We start from the raw sequence: 23180 nt of genomic DNA on the forward strand, positions 1-23180 counted from the left end.
CTGACTCAAACCGTCGCTCTTACCCGCCTCGTGAAGGCACCATCCCCACTACCCACCAGGGGGCGCCAGAGGCCGGGCGAAAGGTTTGACGGGGGGGCACCTCGTCCAGCCCCCCCACCCCCTTCCGCCCTCTCTGCTCCGCTCCGGGCCCCACCCGGCTCAGACGGCTCCGGACGGGATCGCGAGCACACGCCAGTTCGCGGGCGCGTCGGATACCAGCGGGACCCCCGCCCACCCGTCTGCACGCCCGGCTCCGCCCGAAGCCAGCGCCCCCGTCAGTGAGTCGCCCCCGCCCCCTGCTCGCGGAGCTCCCGAGCCTGCCCTGGCTTCAGATTGCACTGCTCACCCAAAGCCTCTAGGTACCCCCAGTCTGTTACGGTCTCTTCCAGTCCCTGCTGAACCCTCTCAGTCTCCCCCACTCTCCCTGGCCCCTTCCAGTTGGTAAGTGTCCCCCACTCTCCCCAGTCTCCCCCAGTCTTCCCCAGTATCCTTTCTCCCCACTCTCATCCATGTCAGTGCCTCCCACTCTCCCCGACTTTCCCAGTCTCTCCCACTTCTCCAGTCTCCACCACTCCCTCCCTCCTAACCCCCTTCCCATCCTCTTAGCCAGGGAGATCCTGTCCTTAGGGTCTCATCCTCTACCACGCCTATCTCTGTCCTACGTGGCCCCTCCTGGTGCCCAAGATCTTCTGTCCTATCTCACCTCTCCCACTGCCCTTTCAGCCACCCCCAAGCTTCCTCTGGGAGATGTCCCACAGACTCCTCCCTGCCTGAGAACCTGCCCATGGGAACTCCATGTGCCCACATCCGAGGTCCCAGCTCCTCCTTCTTTCCACCTCTCCAGCCACTCTTTCCCTGACTTTTTTTTTAAATATCATTATGATTTCATGAATTTTAGTGTATTTGATTTGCCATTATTTTTGATGCTCAAATTATCACATCTTTGGCCAGTGGGAGCCTCTTCAAGCTGGGTCCTGTGTTTTTGTGACATGTCCCCATCAATCCTTGAGCACTTCCTTCCTACCAAATCCAAGGTCACTCATTCTTCCCCTACCCCAGCCCTGGAATCAGTCATTTCTCCAAGGATCTCTAGTTTCTTTTAGTGGAGAATGGTATTTAGAGACTGAAATCTGACCAAACCTAGTTTTTTGAAAAGATTAGTAAAATTGACAAGCAGATAGGTACACTGATCAAGAAGAGAGAAAGAGAGAGCAAAGACAGATTGCCAATATCAGGAATGAAAGAGGGGGCATCACTACAGAGCCTACAGAAAATAAAAGGACAGTAAGGCAATGTAGAGAACACAGTCTGGGTGCTAGGGGTACTCATTGCTGCTGGGTTGCTAATTGTTTCGCTCCTTAACCTTAGACTTATAATAGGAGCCCAGACCTGAGGTCACATTGCCTGGATTTGAATCCCAGCTTGAGCACTTTCTAGCTAAGTGATAATGGACGAGTTATTTTTATTTTCCTAAGCCTCCATTTCCTTGTCAGAAAAAATGGGAATAATAAGAGATGTACCTTCTAGGGCTGTTATGAAGGTTAAATGAGGTAATTCATGTAAAGTGCTTAGAGTAGTGTCTGGTATGTAGTAATCATAAATGTTGAGTTATTATTCTTGTTAACGCCCAAGGCTCCTCATGCCGAAAGATCCTCATGACCCGGGTGCATCCAGGCAACCTCCTCAGCCTCTTTTCTCATTCTTCCTTCTTGTGCCCCTGTGTCCATCCACCCCAGATATTTCACAGTTCCCAGCATCCGAGGACCTCTCACACCTCCATGTCTTTGCACATACCATTCTCTCTGCCTAAATGCTCCCTTTCCTGCCCGCCCTTCACGGAGCAGCTCAAAAGTCAGCCTAGCCCCAAGCTTTGCTGATCCTGTGGTCAGCTTATCATGCTCTCTCTGGGTGCCCACATATCCACTGCCTGGCACTTCTCGGGCATCATTGACTGTTTGGTGCTAAGGTCCTCTCCTGACTGGGGGCTCTGGGCAGGTGGGCACTGGTCTCTGGTTCATTTCTGGTTTTATAGCTCCTGATACAGAGAGTGACTTTAGTAAAAATTTGTCAAATGATGGAAGAGGGGGAAGGGAGAAAGAAAAAAAATAAAGGAATTAAAGAAAACATTTCTTTCAGGCCAATTCTGCATCCTTCCCTTGGTCTGCCACCATCAATCCCCCTTTCTTTCACCATTAACCTTTTCCTCTTCTTCCAGCTGGTTCACTCAAATCCCCCCAAATCCCCCTCTTCCTTTTTTAGCCATCTCCTCCACCCATTCCACCATCACTCTTCTCCGTCCATATCACCATTAATGCTCTGTGCTCCTTCTCTCTACCCATTCCACCATGAATGTTTCCCTTTCCCCTCTTCCTCCAGTCATTTGTCAATGCCCCCATCTTCCCCCATCCATTCTACCTCCAGTCTCCCTTCTCCATCCTCCTCTGCCAGGCAGCCCTCCATTAATGCCCTTTCCTCCTCCTTTCCACTCATTCCATCAATGTTCCCTTTCTCCTCCTCCATCAACCCCTCTTCTCCACTCATTTCTCCATTGTGCTCTTGCCTCCTCTTTCTCTATCCATTCCCCTATCAACATCCCCATCATCCTCCATCCATTCTACCTTCGGTCGCCCTTCCTCCTCCTCCTCCTCTTCCAGACAGTCCACCCTTAATGTTTTTTTACACCACTGCAGGCAGTCCATCATCAACATTCTTCCTCTTCTCCATCCATTCCCCTATCAATGCCCCATCCTTTTCCAGCCATTCTACCTTCTTTCTCTTTGTTCCTCTTCCTCCTCCAGGAAGTCCACCATAAATGCTCTCTGTTCCTCCTCCTTCACCCATTTCATCATCAACACTTCCATTTTTATCCAGCCATTCTTTTACCAGCGCCCCTTCCTCCTCCTCCTTCCCCTCATCATTGCCCCCATCTTCCTCCAGCCATTCTACCCTCTCTCTCCCTTCCTCCTCCTCCTCCTCCAGGCAGTCCACCATCAATGCCCCATTCTCCTCCAGCCATTCTGCCCTCTCTCTCCTTGTTCCTCCTCCACCACCACTACCATCAGGCAGTCTACCATTATGCCCCTGTCCTCCTCCTCCAGCCATTGTCTTCCTTCTTCCTCTTCCTCTTCCTCCACCAAAACCAGGCAGTTCATCAGCCCCGGTCCTCCTCCATCCATTCTACCTTCTCTCTCCCTTCTTCCTCCTCCTCCTACTCCAGGAAGTCCACCATCAATGCCCTCTCTTCCTCCCGCAGGCAGCTCTCCACCCACGTGTCCCCCTTGGCAAGCCCAGTGGGCAGTGAGCAGCCACCATGTTCAGCTGGCTGAAGCGGGGCGGGGCGCGGGGCCAACAGCCCGAGGCCATCCGCACCGTGACCTCGGCCCTCAAGGATCTCTACCGCACCAAACTGCTGCCCCTGGAGGAGCACTACCGCTTTGGTGCCTTCCACTCACCTGCGCTGGAAGACGCCGACTTCGACGGCAAGCCCATGGTGCTGGTGGCTGGCCAGTACAGCACAGGCAAGACCAGCTTCATCCAGTACCTGCTGGAGCAGGAGGTGCCCGGTTCCCGCGTGGGACCTGAGCCCACCACCGACTGCTTCGTGGCGGTCATGCATGGTGACGCCGAGGGCATCGTGCCCGGCAACGCCCTTGTCGTTGACCCTGACAAGCCCTTCCGCAAACTCAACCCCTTTGGAAACACCTTCCTCAACAGGTGCACGGTGGCGTGCCTCATGCTGAACTGTGTTTCTCTCCTTTTCAGCCATGATTTCCTTTTCTCTGCCTGATTCTCCCACTTCCTGCCTTTGTGCTTTTCTGCCTTGATTACCCCCTTCTCTGGGGAAGCAGCGAAGGGATCCCATAAAACCCATTGCCTTGGAGTCGATTCCGACTCATGGCGACCCTATAGGACAGTGTAGAGCTGCTCCATAGGGTTTTCAAGGCTGTAATCTTTACGAAGCAGACTGCCACATCTTTCTCCTGTGGAGTGGCTGGTGGGTTCGAACCACCGACCTTTTGGTTAGCAGCCGAGTGCTTAACCACTGCACCACCAGGGCTGGGTTCAAATCCTAGCTCTGCTGATGGCTAGCTGTGTGGCCTTGGGCCAGTGACTTAACCTCTCTGTGCTTCTCTCTTATCCTTATCTGGAAAACGAGGTTTATCATTGTCTTCGTTTCCTAGTGCTGCTCTAACAGAAATACCACAAGTGGATGGCTGTAATGAACGGAAATTTCTTTTCTCACAGTTCAGGAGGCTAGAAGGCTGAATTCAGGGCGCCTGCTCTAGGGGAAGGCTTTCTCTGTCTGCTCTGGGAGAAAATCCTTGTCTCAGTTTTCTTTACCGTTTCTTCTTGGTGATCTCCACATGGCATCTGTCTGTTCACCATTCCTGCTTGCTTCTCTCGGTGTCTAATCTGCTATTTTTACATCTCAAAAACCCCTAGGTTTAAGACACACCCTACAATGATATGGCCTCATTAACGTAACAACGAAAACCCTATTCCCAAATGAGGTTATTCCATAGGTGTAAGGGTTAGGATTCCAACACATATTTTGCGGGGACACAATTCAGTCCATGATAGCCCCAGCTTCACAGGTTGTTTTGAGGATTGCATGAGTTAACGCAGATAAAGTGCTTAGAACAGTGCCTGGCACACAGTAAGTGCTCGATCAACATTAGTTATTATCATTTTAGTTATTATTCTGTCCTCTGCTCTTCCCTTTCTCTTCCACGATTCTTCACTTCTCTGTCCCTGCTTCTCCTCTGTGCAGTCATCATTTCGTTTCCTGGGTTTCATCCTCCTGCCCTTCCCTGCGTTGACGCTGCCTTTCCTTCGGCCCCCAGGTTCATGTGCGCCCACCTCCCTAATCAGGTCCTGGAGAGCATTAGTATTATTGACACCCCGGGCATCCTGTCAGGCGCCAAACAGAGAGTGAGCCGTGGTGAGTGAGGCTGGACTCCTGGTCTGAGGGAGGAGGGGTCTGGGGCCCTGGACTCCTGGGTCTGAGGGAGGAGGGGGCCCCCGGACTTCTGAGTCTGAGGGAGGATGGGGTGGGGGCCCCCACTCCTGGGTGTGAGGAAGGAGGTGGCCCGGACTCCTAGGTCTGAGGGAGGAGGGGCAGGGGACCTGGACTCCTCGGTCTGAGGGAAGAGGGGGCAGGGGCCCCGGACCCCTGGGTCTGAGGGAGGAGGGGGTTGGGGGACCGGACCCCTAGGTCTAAGGGAGGAGGGACCTGGGGGACCGAACCCCTGGGTCTGAGGAAGGAGATGCTGGGGCCCAGGCTCTCTGCTAGGACTTGGCCTGTCTCCCCTGGGCCTAAGCCAGTTGGGCAGTAGAAAGGAGCTAGTGGGAGGCGGTGACCTCCATATTGGCGCAGGGGGGAGGCGTGAGGGTGAACACGTGTGAGCAGGGCTGGAGCGGCAGGTCCGGGCAGGTGTGAAGGATGGAGTGAGAGAGATCAAGAGAGGGAGAAGGATACAGTGAAAGACTGAGAAGTAGAGATTGAGAGGGCGAGGCAGCGATGCAGAGAGAGGAGAACCCCAGTCGGGCAGGGAGGCCCCGGGCTCCACGTCTGGGGCACAGATGGGCTGGGAGGGGGGCCTGGGCGGGGGCCAAGCCGGGCCTGGAATTTATAAACAGCTGCGCAGGGGGAGCGGCGGGAGGTGCATTCCAGCGGGGCCTCCAGAGGGAGCCGGCCCCACCCTACCCCCACTCACCCCACCCCGCGCAGCATCCCCCGCCCCCCCAAGACCTGCCCGCATCCCCACACCCTGGCCTCGGAGGCCTGGAACTGGGGCAAAGGAGGAGGCGACAGAGTGGGGCAGAGGGGACGAAGGAGGCAACCGCGGGGGCGGGGAGCGCGGAGGGTGACGGTGTCCCTGGCCCCTGCCCAGCGGTTGGCGGGGGGGCGTCGTCCTGTGGGAGAAAAGCGGGAGGTAGCTGACGAAGCGATTGGGAGGGCGCCCGGCCAGCCTGAAGGGGGAGGCGGAGGGCAGGCAGTTCCTGGGGCTCCCACCCAAGGGGCGGGGCCTCCAAGCCAGGCCTGGAGGGTGCCACAGGGAGAGGGGAGAGTGGAGAGCAGGTCTTCTTCCCTGGCCTTGGGGGTAGATGAGGGGGAGAGAGGGTTGGCCGATCTCTGTGTGCGTGTGTGTGTGTGTTTGTGCATTGGGGGGAGGGGGAGTTGCCCCTGTGTGTGATATCTGTGAATGCACACATATGTGAGATTGTAGCATAGTGGGCCCCTCTCCAAAAAATTAAAAAACCAAACCCATTGCCGTCGAGTGCATTCCAGACTCACAGTGACCCTATAGGACAGAATAGATCTGTCCCGTAGGGTTTCCAAGGCTGCAGACTGCCACATTTTTTCTCCCACTCCTGGGTTTGGTTGGGTTCGAACTGCTGACCTTCTAGTTAGCAGCTGAGCTCTCAACCACTGTGCCATCAGGGCTCCATACTGGGCCCTTCTGCTGGGATCTTCAGATCTAGGCTCTGCTACGTTTAAGCTGTGGGACCTTGGGCAAGCCACTTAACCTCTCTGTGCTGCAGTTTCTGTATCTGGAAAATGGGGATCATTATAGTATCGGCCTCATAAGGAGCCCAGGTGGCGGGAACAGTTAAGCTCTTGGCGGCTAACAGAAATGTCAGCGGTTTGATCCTCCCCAGCAGCTCCGCAGGAGGAAAGACCTTGGTGATCTGCTCTGGTAAAGATGAACCTGTTGCCATCAAGTCGATTCCGACTCATAGCGACTCTAAAGGACAGAGTAGAATTGCCCCATAGAGTGTCCAAGGAGCAGATGGTGGATTCGAACTGATCACCTTTTGGTTAGCAGCCGAGCTCTTAACCACTCTGCCACAAGGGCTCCCCCCGTAAAGATTACAGCCTAGAAAACCCTATGGGGCAGTTCTGTTCTGAGTCAGAATCGACTCCACAGCGCACAACATAGTATCAGCCTCATAGGTTGTTAAAAAAAAAAACAACAACAAAAAACCAAACCCCATGTATTACAGAGTCGAACTGCTCCATAAGATTTTCTGGGTTGTAATCTTTATGGAAGTGGATCACCAGGCCTTTCTTCTGTGGCACTGCTTGAGGGTTAAATCAGTTAAAATGTGTGAAGCATTTAGAACAGTACCAGGCACACAGTAGGTGCTATGTAAGCGTTAACGATTATTATTATGTGATCACCACTGTGAGCCCCAGGGTTCCACGTAATTCTGAATATCTGTATGCAGGGCTCGGCTTCTCTCTGCCACGTCTCTCTTTCCCACGCTGACTCAACCTCCCTCCCTCCGCCCCTCCCCACCCCATGAGACACACTTTCCAAATCTGGGCCGGTGTGTGTGTGTTTATGTAGACACTGAGGGAAGAAGGACCCCCCTCCACCAGCTGCCGTTCCTCCGGTAACCCAGCCCTTCCTCCCCCAAAACAATGCCCCCCCACCCCATCCCTTCCCCAGTGGCTCTCAAGGAGCTTGTTTCCTCCTTGGTGGCCTGGAGCCCAAGGACCAGCTCCCCATGGGACCACAGAAGCCCATGGGGCTCTGGAGCTGGGGTTCCAACCCCTGCTCTGCCACCTTCTAGCTGTGTGTCTTGGGTAAGTCCCTTAACCTCTCTGTGTCTCAGTTTCCTCATCTGGGAAATGGGTCTCGTAGGGTTGTTTCAGGAGCCTGGTGGCACAGTGGTTCAAGTGCTCAGCTGCTAACTGAAAGTGGCAGTTTGAACCTACCAGACACTCCTCTGGAGAAAGACGTGACAGTCTGTTTCTGTAAAGATTTACAGCTCCGGAAACCCTGTAGAGCAGTCCTGCTCTATCCTGTAGGGTCGCTGTGGGTCAGAATAGACTCGATGGCAACAGGTTTGGGTTTGGTTTGGAGAGTTGTTTTGAAGATTGAACAAGTTAAATCCAAGAGACCCTTGCATGAAAGGGGCTGTGAATCAGCAATGGGCTCTGTTCTCCAGTTACCTCCTCCTCCCCCAGGTCCTCGCTTGGTGTCTCCTCCTTCAGGAAGCTCTCTCTGGTTGCCCACAATGCCTGGCACAAATCATAACTCACAGTTGCTGACCACTTACTGTGCATCCAGCAGTGTATCGTTCTGTTTTGTTTTAAACACTTTTATTGAGGTATAATTTACATTCCATAAAGCTCATCTATTTTAGGCATACAGTTTGATACCAGGCACTGTTGTAAGTGCTTTACGTATATTAAGTCATTTATATTTGTTTCATCATCACAGCTCCCTGTGAAGTCGTTCCCCGTTATGATTTCCATTTTACAGAAGAAGAAACTGAAGTTCGGAGAGGTTAAGTGACTTGTCTAAGGCGACACAGGGGATGGGGGCAGAGCAGGGATTCAAACCCAGGTTTTCCCCTGGCTGCCGAGTCAGGGGTCTCACAGGCTCCTCTCCCCTCTTCCAATCGTCAGTTGTTGAATGCACTCAGGAACGAGTGCAGGAACAAGCACGTGAATGAGGAAATGAATGGTGAAAAAATGAATGAACGAATGAACACAGGAGCCAGCCACTGGGATGAGTGCTCCATGGGGGCAGGGATCTTGTCCGTGTGCTTACAGTGGAATCCCCAGCGCCTGGTTCAGGGCCTGGCACCCAGAAGGCTCTCAGTAAATAGTGTTAAATTTGGAGGTAACATTAAAAATAGTTAACATTTGTTCCAGCGAGGACATAGCCAGGACCAGGCATGACCTCTTTAGTTGCTGAATTATGAGGCGATCTAGGGGTTTTAGGGAAGGGCTTGGGTCTTCGGGAATACTGTGGGTGGGCTAAGAGGTCCGGAGACTCATGGGGTCCCTCAAGAAACACTTCAGTGTTTTAACAACCTGTACCTCCCTACTGGAGGCCTTGGATGGTGCAAACAGTTACCGTGCTCGGCTGCTAACCTAAAGGTTGGAGTTTTGAGTCCACCCAGAGGCACCTCGGAAGAAAGCCCTGGTGATCTTCTTCCAAAAAATCAGCCATTGAAAACCCTATGGAGCACAGTTCTCCTCTGCACACATGGAGTTGCCATGCGTTGGAATAGACTCAGTGACAAGTGGTTTTTTTTACCTTCTTACCATGTTGTTGTCAGTTGCTGTTGAGTCAGCCTCAACGCATGGCGACCCCACGTGTTACAGAGGAGAACTCCTCCCCAGGGTTTTCTTGACTATAATCTTAGCAGAAGCAGATCACCAGGGCTTTTCTGCTGCGGTACCCCTGGGGAGGTTTGAACCACTAACCTTTAGGTTAGCAGTGAACACAAACCATTTGCAGTCACTTAGGGACCTCTGTGGCTGGTGGGTTCAAACCGCCGACCTTTCGGTTAAGCCAGAGCACTTAACCACTGTGCCACCAGGGCTCATTCCTTCTATACCAAAACCAAAAAAAACAAACCCATCGCCATCAAGTTGATTCTGACCCATAGCAACCCTAGAGGACAGAGTAGAACTGCCCTGTAGGGTTTCCAGAAGCACCTGAGCAACTGGTGGATTTGAACTGCCAACCTGTTGGTTAGCAGCCATATCACTTAACCACTGCGCCACCACGGCTCCATTCCTAGCACATTGCTAATATCTGCTGAATGAATGAATGAATGAAAAAAGGGAGAGGTGCGTCCTCCCCTTCCCCAGCCAGATGGCTCCATGAGCTGGAATCAGAGTGATGGGGGAAACTCTGGGGGGCTGGGGAGCCAGAGCAATGGGACACACTCGGGGCTTAAGCGATTTCATGTAGCCGAGGATTTCCATAGTTAACAACCTGAACATCCGTACAGACGCAGTCTCAGTGCTAAGCAACGGCATGCGCCGGAATGGCTGGGGGCGGGGCTGAATGCTGCCCCCTGAGCCCCTGCTCTCCCGCCTCCACCCCAGGCTACGACTTCCCCGCGGTGCTGCGCTGGTTCGCAGAGCGCGTGGACCTCATCATCCTGCTCTTCGACGCCCACAAGCTGGAGATCTCCGACGAATTCTCGGAGGCCATCGGCGCCCTGCGGGGCCACGAGGATAAGATCCGCGTGGTGCTCAACAAGGCCGACATGGTGGAGACGCAGCAGCTGATGCGCGTCTACGGGGCGCTCATGTGGGCGCTGGGCAAGGTGGTGGGCACGCCCGAGGTCCTGCGCGTCTACATCGGCTCCTTCTGGTCCCAGCCCCTTCTCGTGCCCGACAACCGACGCCTTTTCGAGTTGGAGGAGCAAGACCTGTTCCGCGACATCCAGGGCCTGCCGCGCCATGCCGCCCTGCGCAAGCTCAACGACCTGGTCAAGAGGGCCCGTCTGGTGCGGGTGAGCAGTGATGGAGGGTGGAAAAGCAGGGGCAGCTCTGGTTGCCGGTCCTCTGACCCTTCCTTGTGCGGTTATTCACTGATTAGTTAATGCTCTTTTGCTGGGGCATTCTGGAACAAAGGGCGGTGGGGTGGGGTGAGGAGTTGCATGGAGAACCATTTCTCCACCCTTGCATTTGAGGTCCCTGGGGGGACCAAACAGTTTGCGTTCCGCTGCTAATCAAAAGGATGTCGTTTCAAACCCACCCAGGGCATTGTGGAAGAAAGGCCTGGCAATCTGCTTCTGTAAAGATGGTTGTTAGTTGCTGTCAAGTCGATTCCGACTCATGCTGACCCCATGTGTGCAGAGTAGATCTGCTCCGTAGGGTTTTCAAGGCTGTGACCTTTCAGAAGCAGATCACCAGGCCTGTCTTCTGAGGCGCCTCTGGGTGGGTTCAAACTGCCAACCTTTCGGCTAGTAGTTGAGGGCTTAACCATTTGCGCCACCCAAGGCCTCCTCCGTGAAGATTACAGCCAAGAAAACCCTGTGGAGCACAGTTCTAGTCGGACACACGAGGTTGCTGTGAGTCGGAATTGACTTGACAGTAACGAGTAAACCATTGCATTCCTGCTTTTTATCTGTGTCTGTCTCAGCGTCTCCTCATCTCTTCTCTGTCCTGTTATTCCTTCATTCATCTCCTACCACCAGTCAGTTTGTATCAGGTCCTGCCTCTGCTCACAAAACCAAAAAAAAAAAAACCAAACCCATTGCTGTGGAGTTGATTCCGACTCATAGCCACCCTATATGACAGAGTAGAACTGCCCCCAATGGGTTTCCAAGGAGCACCTGGTGGATTCGAACTGCCAACCTTTTGGTTCGTGTTCTCACTCAGCAAAAGCCAAGTTCTAACCATGGCCCATAAGGTCCTGCAGGATGTGTCCCCTCTTTCCTCTGCCTTCCCAGTCTGTCCTCATCTCCCACCCTCTCTCCGTCGCTCAAGGAGCCCTCATGGTGTGATGGTTAAGCGCTCAGCTACTAACTAGAAGGTCAGTGGTTCAAACCCACCAGCTGCTTCATGGAGAAAGATGTGGCTGTCTGCTTCCATAAAGATTACAGCCTTGGAAACCCTATGGGGCAGTTCTACTGTCCTGTACAGTTGCTATGACTTGGAATCGACTCGACAGCAGTGGGTTCTCCATTGCCCATCTGCTCCATCACACTGGCCTCCTGGCTGTTTCTACAATACACCGAGTTCAGTCCTGCCTCAGGACCTTTGCATGCGCTGTTTCTGCCTCCTGGAGCCTTTCTTACCCAACACACACTCCCAAAATCTGGGGGACATCCACACGGCTCATATCCTCATCTCTAGTCATTACTTACATGTCAGTTTCTTAGAGAAGTCTCCTCTGCCCACCCCACCCCCATGACTATCACCCCCTGCTTTACCCTTATCCCACTGTTGTTTTCACGTGTTCATCTCTGCCTTACGGTCTCTGTTCATCGGGTTCCTGTGTTTACCGTCTGCGTCCTCCACTCCCATGGAAGCTCCAGAATCAGGGCTCCTTGTTTGTTTCGTTCAGTGCTGTTTCCTCAGCGCCTGGAACAGTGCCTGGCACAGAGGAGGTGCTCGGTAAATATTTATTGGATGAATGACATTCAGCAAACATTCACATTCAACAAAACCTCTTCTGTCCCTGGCCCTGTGCTAGGTGATGCTGAGGACAGAGCAGTGACTGAGACAGCCCCTGCCTGGCCCTGCCCTGTCAGGGCTCGTGCAGTCCGGGGGAGGAGGCGGATCCGTCTCCAGACAATGATGGCCCCGCCTTGTCAGGACTGGGATGGAGAAGTCCAAGGGACTTCTTGGAGGAGGGAGGGCTTCCTGGAGGAAAGGGCATCTGAGCTGCGACCTGGAGGATGAGGAAGACAAGGAAGGAACTAGACAGTGAAACCAGCCAGTGCATGGGCTGGAGGTGAGAGAAACCATGGCCAGTTTGAGAAGAGGAAAAATGTTAGTGTTGAACCCGGTGTAGACAGTGTAACTAGATTTGAGGCTGAAGAAGTGGGTGGGAGTCAGACTCGCCTAGGCCTTGTGGACCTTGGTGAGGAGCCTGTGTTTTGTCCTGAGGGTACTGGGGAGCTATGGAAGGTTTAGAGCAGGGGAGGGGCAGGGGCGGTTCAAGCTGCTTTCTGGAGGGTGGACGGGAAGGGGCAAGATTGGAGGAAGTTTAGGGGCAGGGTAATGGGGAGCAGAGAGGCACCTGGACCAGGACAGGGCCTTGGGGATGGGGAAAGAGGGCTGGTTTAAGAGTGATTTTGAAGGCTGCCAGGATGGAGGCGGGGCAGGAGGCTGGGCAAGGGGGAGGCCCAGGTGTTGGTTTAAGGAGCAGCTGAGAGAGGGTGAGTCAGAGCCCCCACCCCCACCCCAGGAATCCTCCTGGGGAGGGAATGGCCAGTGTGGACAGGCAGCTGCTGGGAGCCTGGAGCCTGGAGCCGTGGAATCCACCATTCCTCCTCCACCGGCTCTGGAGTTCCTCTTTCTCTGTCTCTTGGTTCCCATTTCCCACCTTTTTTGCTTTCTCTCCCTCCTCATTCTTTCTCTAACTCCCTCAATTTTCTCACTTCCTATCGCTGTCTCGTTTTATTCCTCCTAGTCTCTGCAGCTCTCTGGCCCTGTCTCTCTGTCTCCTCTCTGTGTTCCCCCCTCTCTCTCCTGTCTCTTACTGTGACCCTCTCCATCTTTTCATCTCTCTCGCTTTCTCTGCCTCTCCTCTCTCTCTCCTCTTCGTCTTTCTCCCTCAGTCTCTCTCTTCCTCTCTCTCCATCTCTCTCTTTCTCCCTTTCCATCTCTCTCCCTTCCTCTGTCTCTCCTTCTCCCTGCCTTTCTCTGTCTCCCGCTGGTCCGCCTTCGTTTTCCCAGGGACCCGTGGGGAAGCAGGCAGTGGGAGCCGGAGCCTAATGGGTACAGAGGGGCATCAGGCCGGACACCTGGAGCCCCCGCCAGGCAGGAGGCGGCTCCGGAAACCCGGAGACCTGGCCCCCAGCCCACCCCGCCTTGCCCTCTTATCTCTTCCGGGCACCTTCCCGCTGCTTCCTCTCTGGAAAAGCGATCAGTGCAGCGCCCTCCGCCTCCCCTCTTCTTGGTCCCCAGAAGCCGCCTGCAGGACCCGCCCCCTCACCCCATTGGCCAACTCTTACAAGCCCCACCCACCCGCCTGGCCCCCACCCCTGCCCTGATTGGCCCCTCAGATCTACAGGCCACTACCTACAGAGCTATCCGTGGCTCCCCAGTGCAGCTGAGGACATAGGCGCCCTGAACGTGGCGTTTAGGGTCTGCTGTGACCTAGCCCCTTCTCCCACTCCACACGTATGACTCTACCACTCTTGGTGCAGCCACCATGCAGTAGCCCATGCCGCTTACCTCCCTTCATGCTGTCCCCAAACGGTATGAGGCCTTCCTGGACCGTTGGTAGACCTCCCCCATCCTCCTTCCTCAGTTTCCCCGTCTGTACTATGTAGGAGGTTGGCTGAGTAGCTCTGGCTCTGTCAGTCGAAGTGAAAGCTACTAAGAGGAGTAATTCCATGATGCTTTGTCCCTGGGTTAACGGCGGTAGGCTGCTACCTGAAAGATTGCTGGTTTGAGTCCACCCAGAGGTGCCTTGGAATAAAGGCCTGGCGATCTACTTCCAAAAAAAATCAGCCATTGAAAACCCTGTGGGGCACAGTTCTATTCTGACACACATGGGATCGTCATCAGTCAAGAGTCAACTCAGTGGCAACTGGTTTTAACCAGGGCTTCCAGCAGGTTCCAACCCCTGATGAGAATTTGCATTTCTAAGAAGTTTCCTGCTGAGAATTTGCATTTCCACCCCAGGTATACTGAATCAGAATCTACATTTTAACAAGATGATCCTTCTGCATAACTTCCTGAGAACATGTTAGAAATGCAAATTCTAAGCAGGGGTATGAACCAGTTTGAAGCCCTGGTTTTAACTGGTAGTCCTTGAGACCAAGATCTTGGAAGGGTCCAATTCCGAAGAGGCCAGAATGCCCAGAGCCTTCAGCTGAGCTCTGAGGTGGCTCATCGATACTCGTTGGAGAAACGGTTACTGGGTGCCTGCACTAGCTGGCACTGTTCTAAGGCTTTGGGGTACAGCTGGGAACAAACCGGAAAACCTTCCTTTTCTCATAGAATTACTTTTTAGTGGAGAAGTGGACGTTAAACAAATAAATCTATAATGTGGTATCATATGTGATGAGGAGCCCTGGTGGTGCAGTGGTTATACCCTTGGCTGCTAACCAAAAGGTGGCTGTTCAAACCTACCCAGCTGCTCCGAGGGAGAAAGACCTGACAGTCTGCTCCTGTAAAGACTGCAAAACAAAACAAAACTCAAACTCACCGTCGAGTCGATTCCGACTCATAGCAGCCACTATAGGACATAGTGCGAGCAGCACTTGGCTGCTAACCGAAAGGTCGGTGGTTCAAACCTACCAGCTGCTCCTAAGAGGTTGGTGCTTCGAACCCACCAGCTGCTCCTAAGAAGAAAGATGTGGCAGTCTGCTTCCGTAAAGATTACTGTCTTGGAAACCCTATGGGGCAGTTCTGCTCTGTCCTGTAGGGTTGCTCTGAGTTGGAATCCACTGGATGGGCAATGGTTTTTTTTTTTTTAGTTCGTGGCTGGAGGAGACAGAGGGTGACAGAGGCGGGTGGAGGTGAGAAGTTAGAATGAGCCAGAGGCCACTAGAATATTTAACATTCTAAACCTACGATTCTTTACAAGAATTTTTTAACAAGTGTTTTTTCTTGAAAATGTAAGACCTCCTGGTAAAACGTTCATGCTATGTCAAATGCATTCCCTCCCACCCCTGGCCTCTGCCGGGCCTCAGATTCTACCTCCTGGCTGGAGGCAACCTCTGGAACCGAGTTTCTTGTGTTTCTTTTTAGGTATGTTCTGTTTTTATACAAGCATGTTGTTGCTGTTGGTTGCTATTGAGTGGATTCTAACTCATGGCAACCCCAGGTGTGTCAGAGTAGAACTGCTTCATAGGGTTTTCAAGGCTGTGACCTTTTGGAAGCAGATCGCCAGGCCTTTCTTCCAAGGCACCTCTGGGTGGGTTTGAACCGCCAACCTTTTGGCTAGTCGTCGAGAACTTCACTGTTTCCACCACCTAGGAACTCATACAAGCATATAGATTTAATTATCAAGCTTCCTATAAAAAACTTAGGCCATACCAGTCCTTGCTATTCTGACTCACCTTTTTGTTGTTTGTTTGCTTTTTGATAACTTACGAGATTGTGCTTCCAAAGTTGCTAGGCTTAGTGGTTTAGTCCACAAATATTTCTTGAGAGCTTTCGGTACACACTGGGCTAGCACCGGGGATGCTAGACAAGATCTCTACCTTCACAGAGCGCATATATATGTGTGTATATATATATACACACACGCATATGTATATACGTGTATATTCTTTTAATTGTGGTAAAATACAGATAACAAAACATTTGCCATTTCAACAATCTTCGCATGTATAGCTCAGTGACACTGCATTCAGCATGTTGTTCAACCATCAGCATTAACTGTTCTCAGATTTTTCCATCGCTCTTAACAGAAGCTGGAGCTCGTGTTTTGATGGAGGGAGACAGACTACGTAAAGCAACTGCTAAATGAGATAATGACACATTGTGATGAGTGTTGTGAACAGATCAATAAGGGCGAAGATAGAAAATAATTGGGTGGTAGTGGTTGGGGTCCCTGGGCGGTGCAAATGGTTTGCGCTCAACTACTAACCGGAAGGTTGGCTGTTTGAACCCACCCAGGGGTCCCTCAGAAGAAAGGCCTGGCAATATGCTTCTGTCAAGATTACAGCCAAGAAACCCTATGGGGCAGTTGTGCTCTGCCACGTGGAGTCGCCATGAGTGGGCATTGAGTCAATGGCTTGGTTGGTTGTTGGGCATCTGCTTTCCACAGAGAGTTCCATGTCTAAAGGATGGGGAGGGAACCAGCTGTGCGGAGGCTCTGGGCAGAGTTCCAGGGAGAGTGAGCGACATGTGCAGAGGTGGGAAAGAGGTTGGCATGCTGGTAACACCAGGAAGGCAGGTGAGGAAGCTGGAGCAGGGTGAGCGAGGGGAAGACTGGGAGGAGATAATGTTGGATGGATCGGCAGGAGCCAAATTGTATAGGGCAGTGATTCCAAACTTTTTGGTCTCAGGACCCCTTTATGTGATTAAAAATTATTGAGCACTCCAAAGAGCTTGTATATACGTATATTAAATCCACCAATAGTAAAAATATTTACCATATTAGAATTAAAGCAGAGGAAAATTTTAAATATTTATCTACTAATAATTCATTTTCCAGTTGCTGTCGGGTCGACTCTGACTCACTGCTCCCCCATGTATGTCAGAGCAAAACTGCATGCCGTAGGGTTTCCAGTGGCTGATTTTTCAGATGTAGGTCTCCAGGTCTTTCTTCCAAGGAGGCTTTGGGTGGACTTGAATTGCCAGCCTTTTGGTTAACAGCCGAGCAGATTAACCGTTTGTACCACCCAGGGACTCCCTAATTTTTCATACTGTTTATTAGTTAGTGATTAAGAATTATATAATAATAGAATGATAACTTATTTTTCATAAACATTATGATAACTTTTTAATACACTAAATTAATATCGATAGTTAATACTAAAATTAATAATTCATTTACTAGAATTTCACTTACAATAACAATAATAAAGCTATTACATGTTGTCTTAGTTATCTAGTGCTGCTATAACAGAAATACCATAAGTGGATGGTTTTAACAAAGAATAGTTTATTTCCTTACTGTAAAGTAGGCTAAAAGTCCAAATTCAGGGTGTCAGCTCCAGGGGAAGGCTTTCTCTCTCGGCCTTCTCATCAGTGTTCCCCCAGACTAGGAGCTTCTCGGCTCAGGGACCCAGGTCCAAAGGATGCGCTCTCCTCCTGGCACTGCTTTCTTGATGGTATGAGGTCCCCTCTTCTCTCTGCTCACTTCTGTCTTTTATATCTCGAGAGATTGCCTCAGGACACAATCCAGTCTTGTAAATTGAGTCCTGCCTCACTAATAGAACTGCCGCCCATCCTCCCTCATTAACATCATAGAGGCAGGATTTACAACATACAGGAAAATCACACAGTACCGGGGAATCGTGGCCCAGCCAAACTGATACACACATTCTTTGGGGCACATAATTCAATCCATGACACATGTTAACCTAAACAATGTAAGTTTTATGAAAAAGAACTATTTTCCAACCCCCCAACCCTCAAAAAAAAAAAAAAAAATTTAGTGAGAAGAGTGGCCCTGTTCTGCATTTTGGCCAATCTCTTGAATGTCCAACGTCTTGGCTTTCGAGAAGACGGGGGTTTCTCCTCTCTCTTCCTGTGTTCATTCAGTCACATCATCATGCCTTGTCACCTCTTAAAAACTCCACTGTCCACTCCAGTGGAAATGAGAGTGAAGAAAAGCAAGTAACATCTTAGCATTATTATTAAAAAGGTGCGTAGGTGGCACAGTGGTTAAGCACTCGGCTGCTAACCTAAAGGTCAGCTGTTTGAACCCACTAGCTGCTCCCTGGGAGAAAAGACCTGCGATCTGCTCCTGTAAAGATTACAGCCTAGGAAACCCAGTGGAGCAGTTCTACCCTGTAACACATGGGGCCGCTGAGTCGGAATTGACTCGATGGCAACAGATTTGGGTTTTTTTTTTGTTGTTGTTGTTATTAGTAAAAGGAGTCCGTGGGTAGCACGAACAGTTAAGCATTGGTCTGTTAACTGAAAGGTTGTCAGTTCAAACCCACCTAGAGACACCTCGGAAGAAAGGCCTGGCAATCTGCTTCCGTAATGATTACAGCCAAGAAAACCCATAGAACAGTTCTACTCTGCAACACACGGGGTCGCCATGAGTTGGAATTGACTTGATGGCAACGGGTTTGGGTTTTTTGTTTGTTTAATCTTTATGGAAGCAGATTGCCCGACCTTTCTTCTGAGGCACCACTGGGTGGGTTCCAACCTCCAACCTTTAGGTTAGTAGCTGAGAGCAAACATTTGTGTCACCCAGGGACCCACTCCAAAAGATCACAGCCACTGAAATCCGTATGGAGCACGGTTCTACTCTGACACAGCTGCAGTCGCCGTGAGTCAAAATCGACTCAACTGCAACGGGTTAAAAGTGGCACAGATCTGGGGGCCAGGCCAAAATTCCGAATAGGGTGGCACACCATGGAGATGTCTAGGAATGTAACGATAAGCTCTGTGAGTCCAGCACTCCAGGGACAGGCCTGGGCGGGTATGTCAGACTGGGCGTGGACAGCTAGGGAGGCTGTTTAAAACCAGGGGAGGGGCTGAGATTGCTTAAAGATGAGAGAGGAGCTGAGGCCGCAAGGCTGCGCCCAGAGACTGCTTCCATAATGATTACAGCCCCAGAGAGACAAGGCAGGGGACCTCAAAGTGTGGTTCTCCCCCCCTCACCAGGAGCAGCTGTTGTTAGCTACTGTAGAGTTGGCCCCCAACTCATTGCGCCCCCGTGTGTTACAAAGTAGAACCACACCATAGTGTTAGGAGCCCTGGTGGTGCAGTGGTTAAAGCACTTGGCTGTTAACCAAAAGGTCGGCGCTTCAAACTCACCAGTGGGTTCAGCTGGAGAAAGACCTGACGATCTGCTTTCGTAGATTCCAGCCAAGAAAACCCTATGGAGCAGTTCTACTCTGTAACACGGGGTTACCATGAGTCGGTATTGACTGGAGGGCAATGGGTTTTTTGTTTTTTTTTGTGGATGTGACACAGTTTGTTTATCTATTCACCTGTTGAGGGACACCCTGCGGCAACCTGAGTTTTAACAATCCCCCCAGGTGACTCTGATGCAGGCTTAAGCCATACCCACTCTCTTTCCTCCTCCCCCACCCCGCCAGGTTCACGCGTACATCATCAGCTACCTGAAGAAAGAGATGCCCTCAGTGTTTGGGAAGGAGAACAAGAAGAAGCAGCTGATCCTCAAGCTGCCCGTCATCTTTGCTAAGATTCAGCTGGAGCATCACATATCTCCTGGGGACTTTCCTGATTGCCAGAAGATGCAGGTGGGAGCCCGCCCAGCAGGGGGCGGAAGGGAGGACGGCAGCCTCACTTTCTGTGAGCTCCAGGCTGGGACCTCAGAAGATGAAAGGATGGGTGGGAGATTCGGGAAAGCACCTCCTGCACCATGGGGTGTGGCTTTGTGAGTTAGGATAAGCGAATGAAGAAAAACCAAAACACCAAACCCACTGCCATCAAGTTGGCTCATAGTGACCCCATAGGGCAGAACAGAACTGCCCCACAGGCTTTTCCAAGGAAGGCTCTAATCTTTACGGAAGCAGACTGTCACATCTTTCTCCTGTGGAGCGGCTGCTGGCTTCAAACCACCAACCTTTTGATTAGCAGCCAGGTGCTTAACCACTGTGCCACCAGGGCTTCTTAAGCAAATGAAGTGAAAACCCAAAATAACTGGGTGACATAAACAGTTCGAAGATTGACTACTAACTAAAAGGTTGGCGGTTCAAGTCCACCCAGAGGCATCTTGGAAGAAAGACCTGGTGATCTACTTCAGAAAGATCACAGCCATTGAAAAAACCCTGTGGGGCATAGTTCTACTCTGACACGCCGGGGGTCACCGTGAGTTGGAGTTGACTCTATGGTAACTGATACAGTTAAAACAGAGGTTTAGTTCTCTCATGAACGTCCCAAAGGTGGTCCAGGGCTGATTTGGCTCTTTACAGAGGCAGGGACCCAGCTGTCATATTTCTCCTTCATGTCTGCCCTCCAGTCCTAAGAACACCTCATGGTACAGAATGGCTGTGGAAACTCCAGCCATGGTGTCTGCATTCTAGCCAGCAAGAAAGGGGGGAGGGGCAAAGAGAGAAGGGTACAGTCTCTCTCTTTAAGGAAACTTTCTAGAACAAGGATATTCAATAGTACTTTTTATGATGATAGAAATGTTCTGTGCTGCATTGTTCAATAGAACAGCATTGGTGGCTCAGTGGTGAAATTCTTGCCTTCCATGGGGGAGACCCAGGTTCGATTCCCAGCCAATGCACCTCATGCGCAGCCACCACCCATCTGTCAGTGGAGGTTTGTGTGTTCCTATGATGCTGAACAGATTTCAGCAAGCTTCCAGACTAAGGCAGCCTAGGAAGAAAGGCCTGGTGATCTACTTCCAAAAATCAGCTAGTGAAAACCTTGTGGATCACAGATTTCGATCCCAACCAATCATGGGAATGGTGCAGGAGCAGACAGTGTTTAGTTCTGTTGTGCATGGGGTCACCATAAGTACTGGGCTCACTGGATGGGAGCTAACAACAACAGCCACATGTGACTAAACCTGTTGCCCGTAAGTCGATTCCGACTCAGAGCAACCCTGTAGGAAACAGAGTAGAACTACCTCATAGGGTTTCCAGGGAGCCGCTGGTGTATTTGAACTACCGACCTTTTGGTTAACAGCCAAGCTCTTAACCCCAGTGGCACCAGGGCTCCCACATATGACGACTGGGCCCTTAATATGTGACTGATGAAGTTTAAATTTTATTTAGTTTTAATTGATTCAAATTAAAGTACCCAAGCGTGGCTAGCAGCTACTGTATTGAACAGGGCAGTTCTGTTAGCTGCCCTTGCAACTTGTGCTTACATCCGATTGGCTAGAACTTAGTCACATGGCCATGACTGGCTGCAAGGGATACTGGGAAATGTAGTCTTTCCTCGGGGGGGGGGCCCAGGTGCCCGGGTAACGTTTAGGGAGTCCAGTACCGAGGAAGAGGGGACAAATGGATAATGGGGAGCCACTGGGAGGTGCCCTGCATGTCTGGACCTAGGATTTCCAGTGTTGGGGGAAAGCACTGGATCTGGCAGTGAAGGTGGAAACATCGCTGCAGTGACCAAATGAATACGGAGGGCAGAGGTCTGGCCGGGTTCAGGCATGGAGGCAGGGGACTAGCCTCCTGGCCCAAGCCTCTTCTCAGATTGAGTTATGCTGATAGTCAAAGCCTGCGACTTCTGGGTCTGAGAAGGTTCCATCCCAAGACTCTGAGGGCAGTGGTGTCACTAGGGGGATGGAGGAGGTGCAGACCACACACCTGACACTGTCAGGGGGGTGACACCAAAATGACCCCAGGGTCTGCGGTGGTGGTGGGTGGGCCAGTGCTGCCAGGGGAGGAGCCACCAGGTGTTTCCCAGGTGTCATACGGCACGAGGGCCCCAGGGATGGCAGCCCCTTACTCTTCGGTGCCCTCATCTCTCCCCGACAGGAGCTGCTGATGGTGCATGACTTCACCAAGTTCCACTCGCTGAAGCCAAAGCTGTTGGAGGCGCTGGACGAGATGCTGACGCACGACATCGCTAAGCTCATGCCCCTCCTGCGGCAGGAGGAGCTGGAGAACACCGAGGTGGGCGTGCAGGGCGGCGCCTTCGAGGGCACCCACATGGGCCCCTTCGTGGAGCGGGGGCCCGATGAGGCACTGGAGGACGGCGAGGAGGGCTCGGATGATGAGGCCGAGTGGGTGGTGACCAAGGACAAGTCCAAGTACGACGAGATCTTCTACAACCTGGCGCCCGCCGACGGCAAGCTAAGTGGCTCCAAGGCCAAGACCTGGATGGTGGGCACCAAGCTGCCCAACTCGGTGCTGGGCCGCATCTGGAAGCTGAGCGATGTCGACCGGGACGGCATGCTGGACGACGAGGAGTTCGCCCTGGCCAGCCACCTCATTGAGGCCAAGCTCGAGGGCCACGGGCTGCCCACCAACCTGCCCCGCCGCCTCGTGCCACCCTCCAAGCGGCGCCACAAGGGCTCCGCTGAGTGAGCCGTCCACTGGCCCTTCCTCCCTCCTGCCCGGCTGTGGCTCCCCAGCTCTGGTCAGCTGCACGCACACCTCTTCCCTGACCCACACGCCTCCACCTGCCTGCCCTGCCCAGCTCAGCTGTAAAGACCAGGGGGTCTCCCTACCCCCTACTCCCAGACACCCAGGTCGTAGCATCTAGTGGGGACCAGGGACGGGGCAAGACCTCTCCGCCTGCCCTTCTGTCCTTGCACCTCCACTCTCACATACCCTTAGGCACATCAAACCACCAGCACACACAGACACATACACACACAGGCAGCCATCATTCCTCAGTCATTGACGTATTTATTGAGCACTTATTCTGTGCCGGGCCCTGTTCTAAGTGCTGGGGATAAGAGCAAAGAACAAAGTAGACAAATGTGTCTGCCTGGTGGTGCTGACATTCTCAGGAGGAAAGGGCACCATCATAACTACACACGTGTGCGCGCACACACACACTGCCCTAACCACTGTGACCCTGGGAAGACCCCCTTGCCTCTCCTCACCAGTGAGCAGCCACTTGGTTGAAATGACTAACAAGCAAGCCCTGGGACCCACTTCCTTCTGCCCAGGCAGGGAAGGACCACCCCACCCCAACCTCAGGCCTCGGGACCATTGGGGGCTCAGAGGGGAGACAAGACCTCCTACTCCCTCTGCTGGCCCTGTCCTCAGCTCTGCCCCCACCTCCGGACCGCCCCAAGTCTGGCCTCATCCATTTCTCGACTAAGGATCCCCCTGCGGACAGAAAAGCCCCTTCAGTCCTTGCTCCCCTGCGGCCGCCCCTCCTTGGAGGTCTTCAGCCCTCTGCCCTACCGGGCCTGGACTGATGCCCAGCCTGTCCCCGGGGCCCCCCTGCAGGCTCCAAATTTTAGCGTGCTGGGACACAGCCCCTCTGCCCACTGTCAGTCCATATTTAAGTAGAGCCCTTCCCAGATAGAAAGGTCTCCGTCTGTATTTTAGATCCCCTTTCAGGAATGTCATGGGGGGGTGGGGTTTCTCGGTGCTACAGCCTGCCCCCTCCTTAAAGGGACTTCTCAGCCCCCACGCCTTTTCCTGCCTTCACCATATATTAGTGC

The 23180-nt window shown here is 52.4% G+C and overlaps 1 protein-coding gene across 2 annotated transcripts; it reads left to right on the forward strand.

The window, feature by feature from the left end:
- The first annotated feature begins 159 nt into the window (after nucleotides 1-159).
- On the forward strand, nucleotides 160-22777 carry EHD2 (EH domain containing 2). Of its 2 annotated transcripts, none has more exons than XM_004381617.1 (6): nucleotides 160-278; nucleotides 3254-3714; nucleotides 4845-4942; nucleotides 9860-10272; nucleotides 19174-19338; nucleotides 21535-22777. In XM_004381617.1, exons 2-6 carry the CDS (start codon nucleotides 3311-3313, stop codon nucleotides 22084-22086), a joined length of 1632 nt encoding a protein of 543 aa, XP_004381674.1. In that variant the 5' UTR covers nucleotides 160-278; nucleotides 3254-3310; the 3' UTR covers nucleotides 22087-22777. The 2 variants fall into 2 exon arrangements, with proteins under 2 accessions (XP_004381674.1, XP_012412579.1); XM_012557125.1 differs by lacking the exon at nucleotides 160-278 and adding an exon at nucleotides 3143-3160 and having other exon boundaries at nucleotides 3299-3714; nucleotides 21535-22528.
- The last annotated feature ends 403 nt before the right edge of the window (nucleotides 22778-23180 follow it).

This window comes from Trichechus manatus, unplaced genomic scaffold, assembly GCF_000243295.1.
Source record: "Trichechus manatus latirostris isolate Lorelei unplaced genomic scaffold, TriManLat1.0 scaffold00087, whole genome shotgun sequence".
Lineage (NCBI taxonomy): Eukaryota > Metazoa > Chordata > Mammalia > Sirenia > Trichechidae > Trichechus > Trichechus manatus.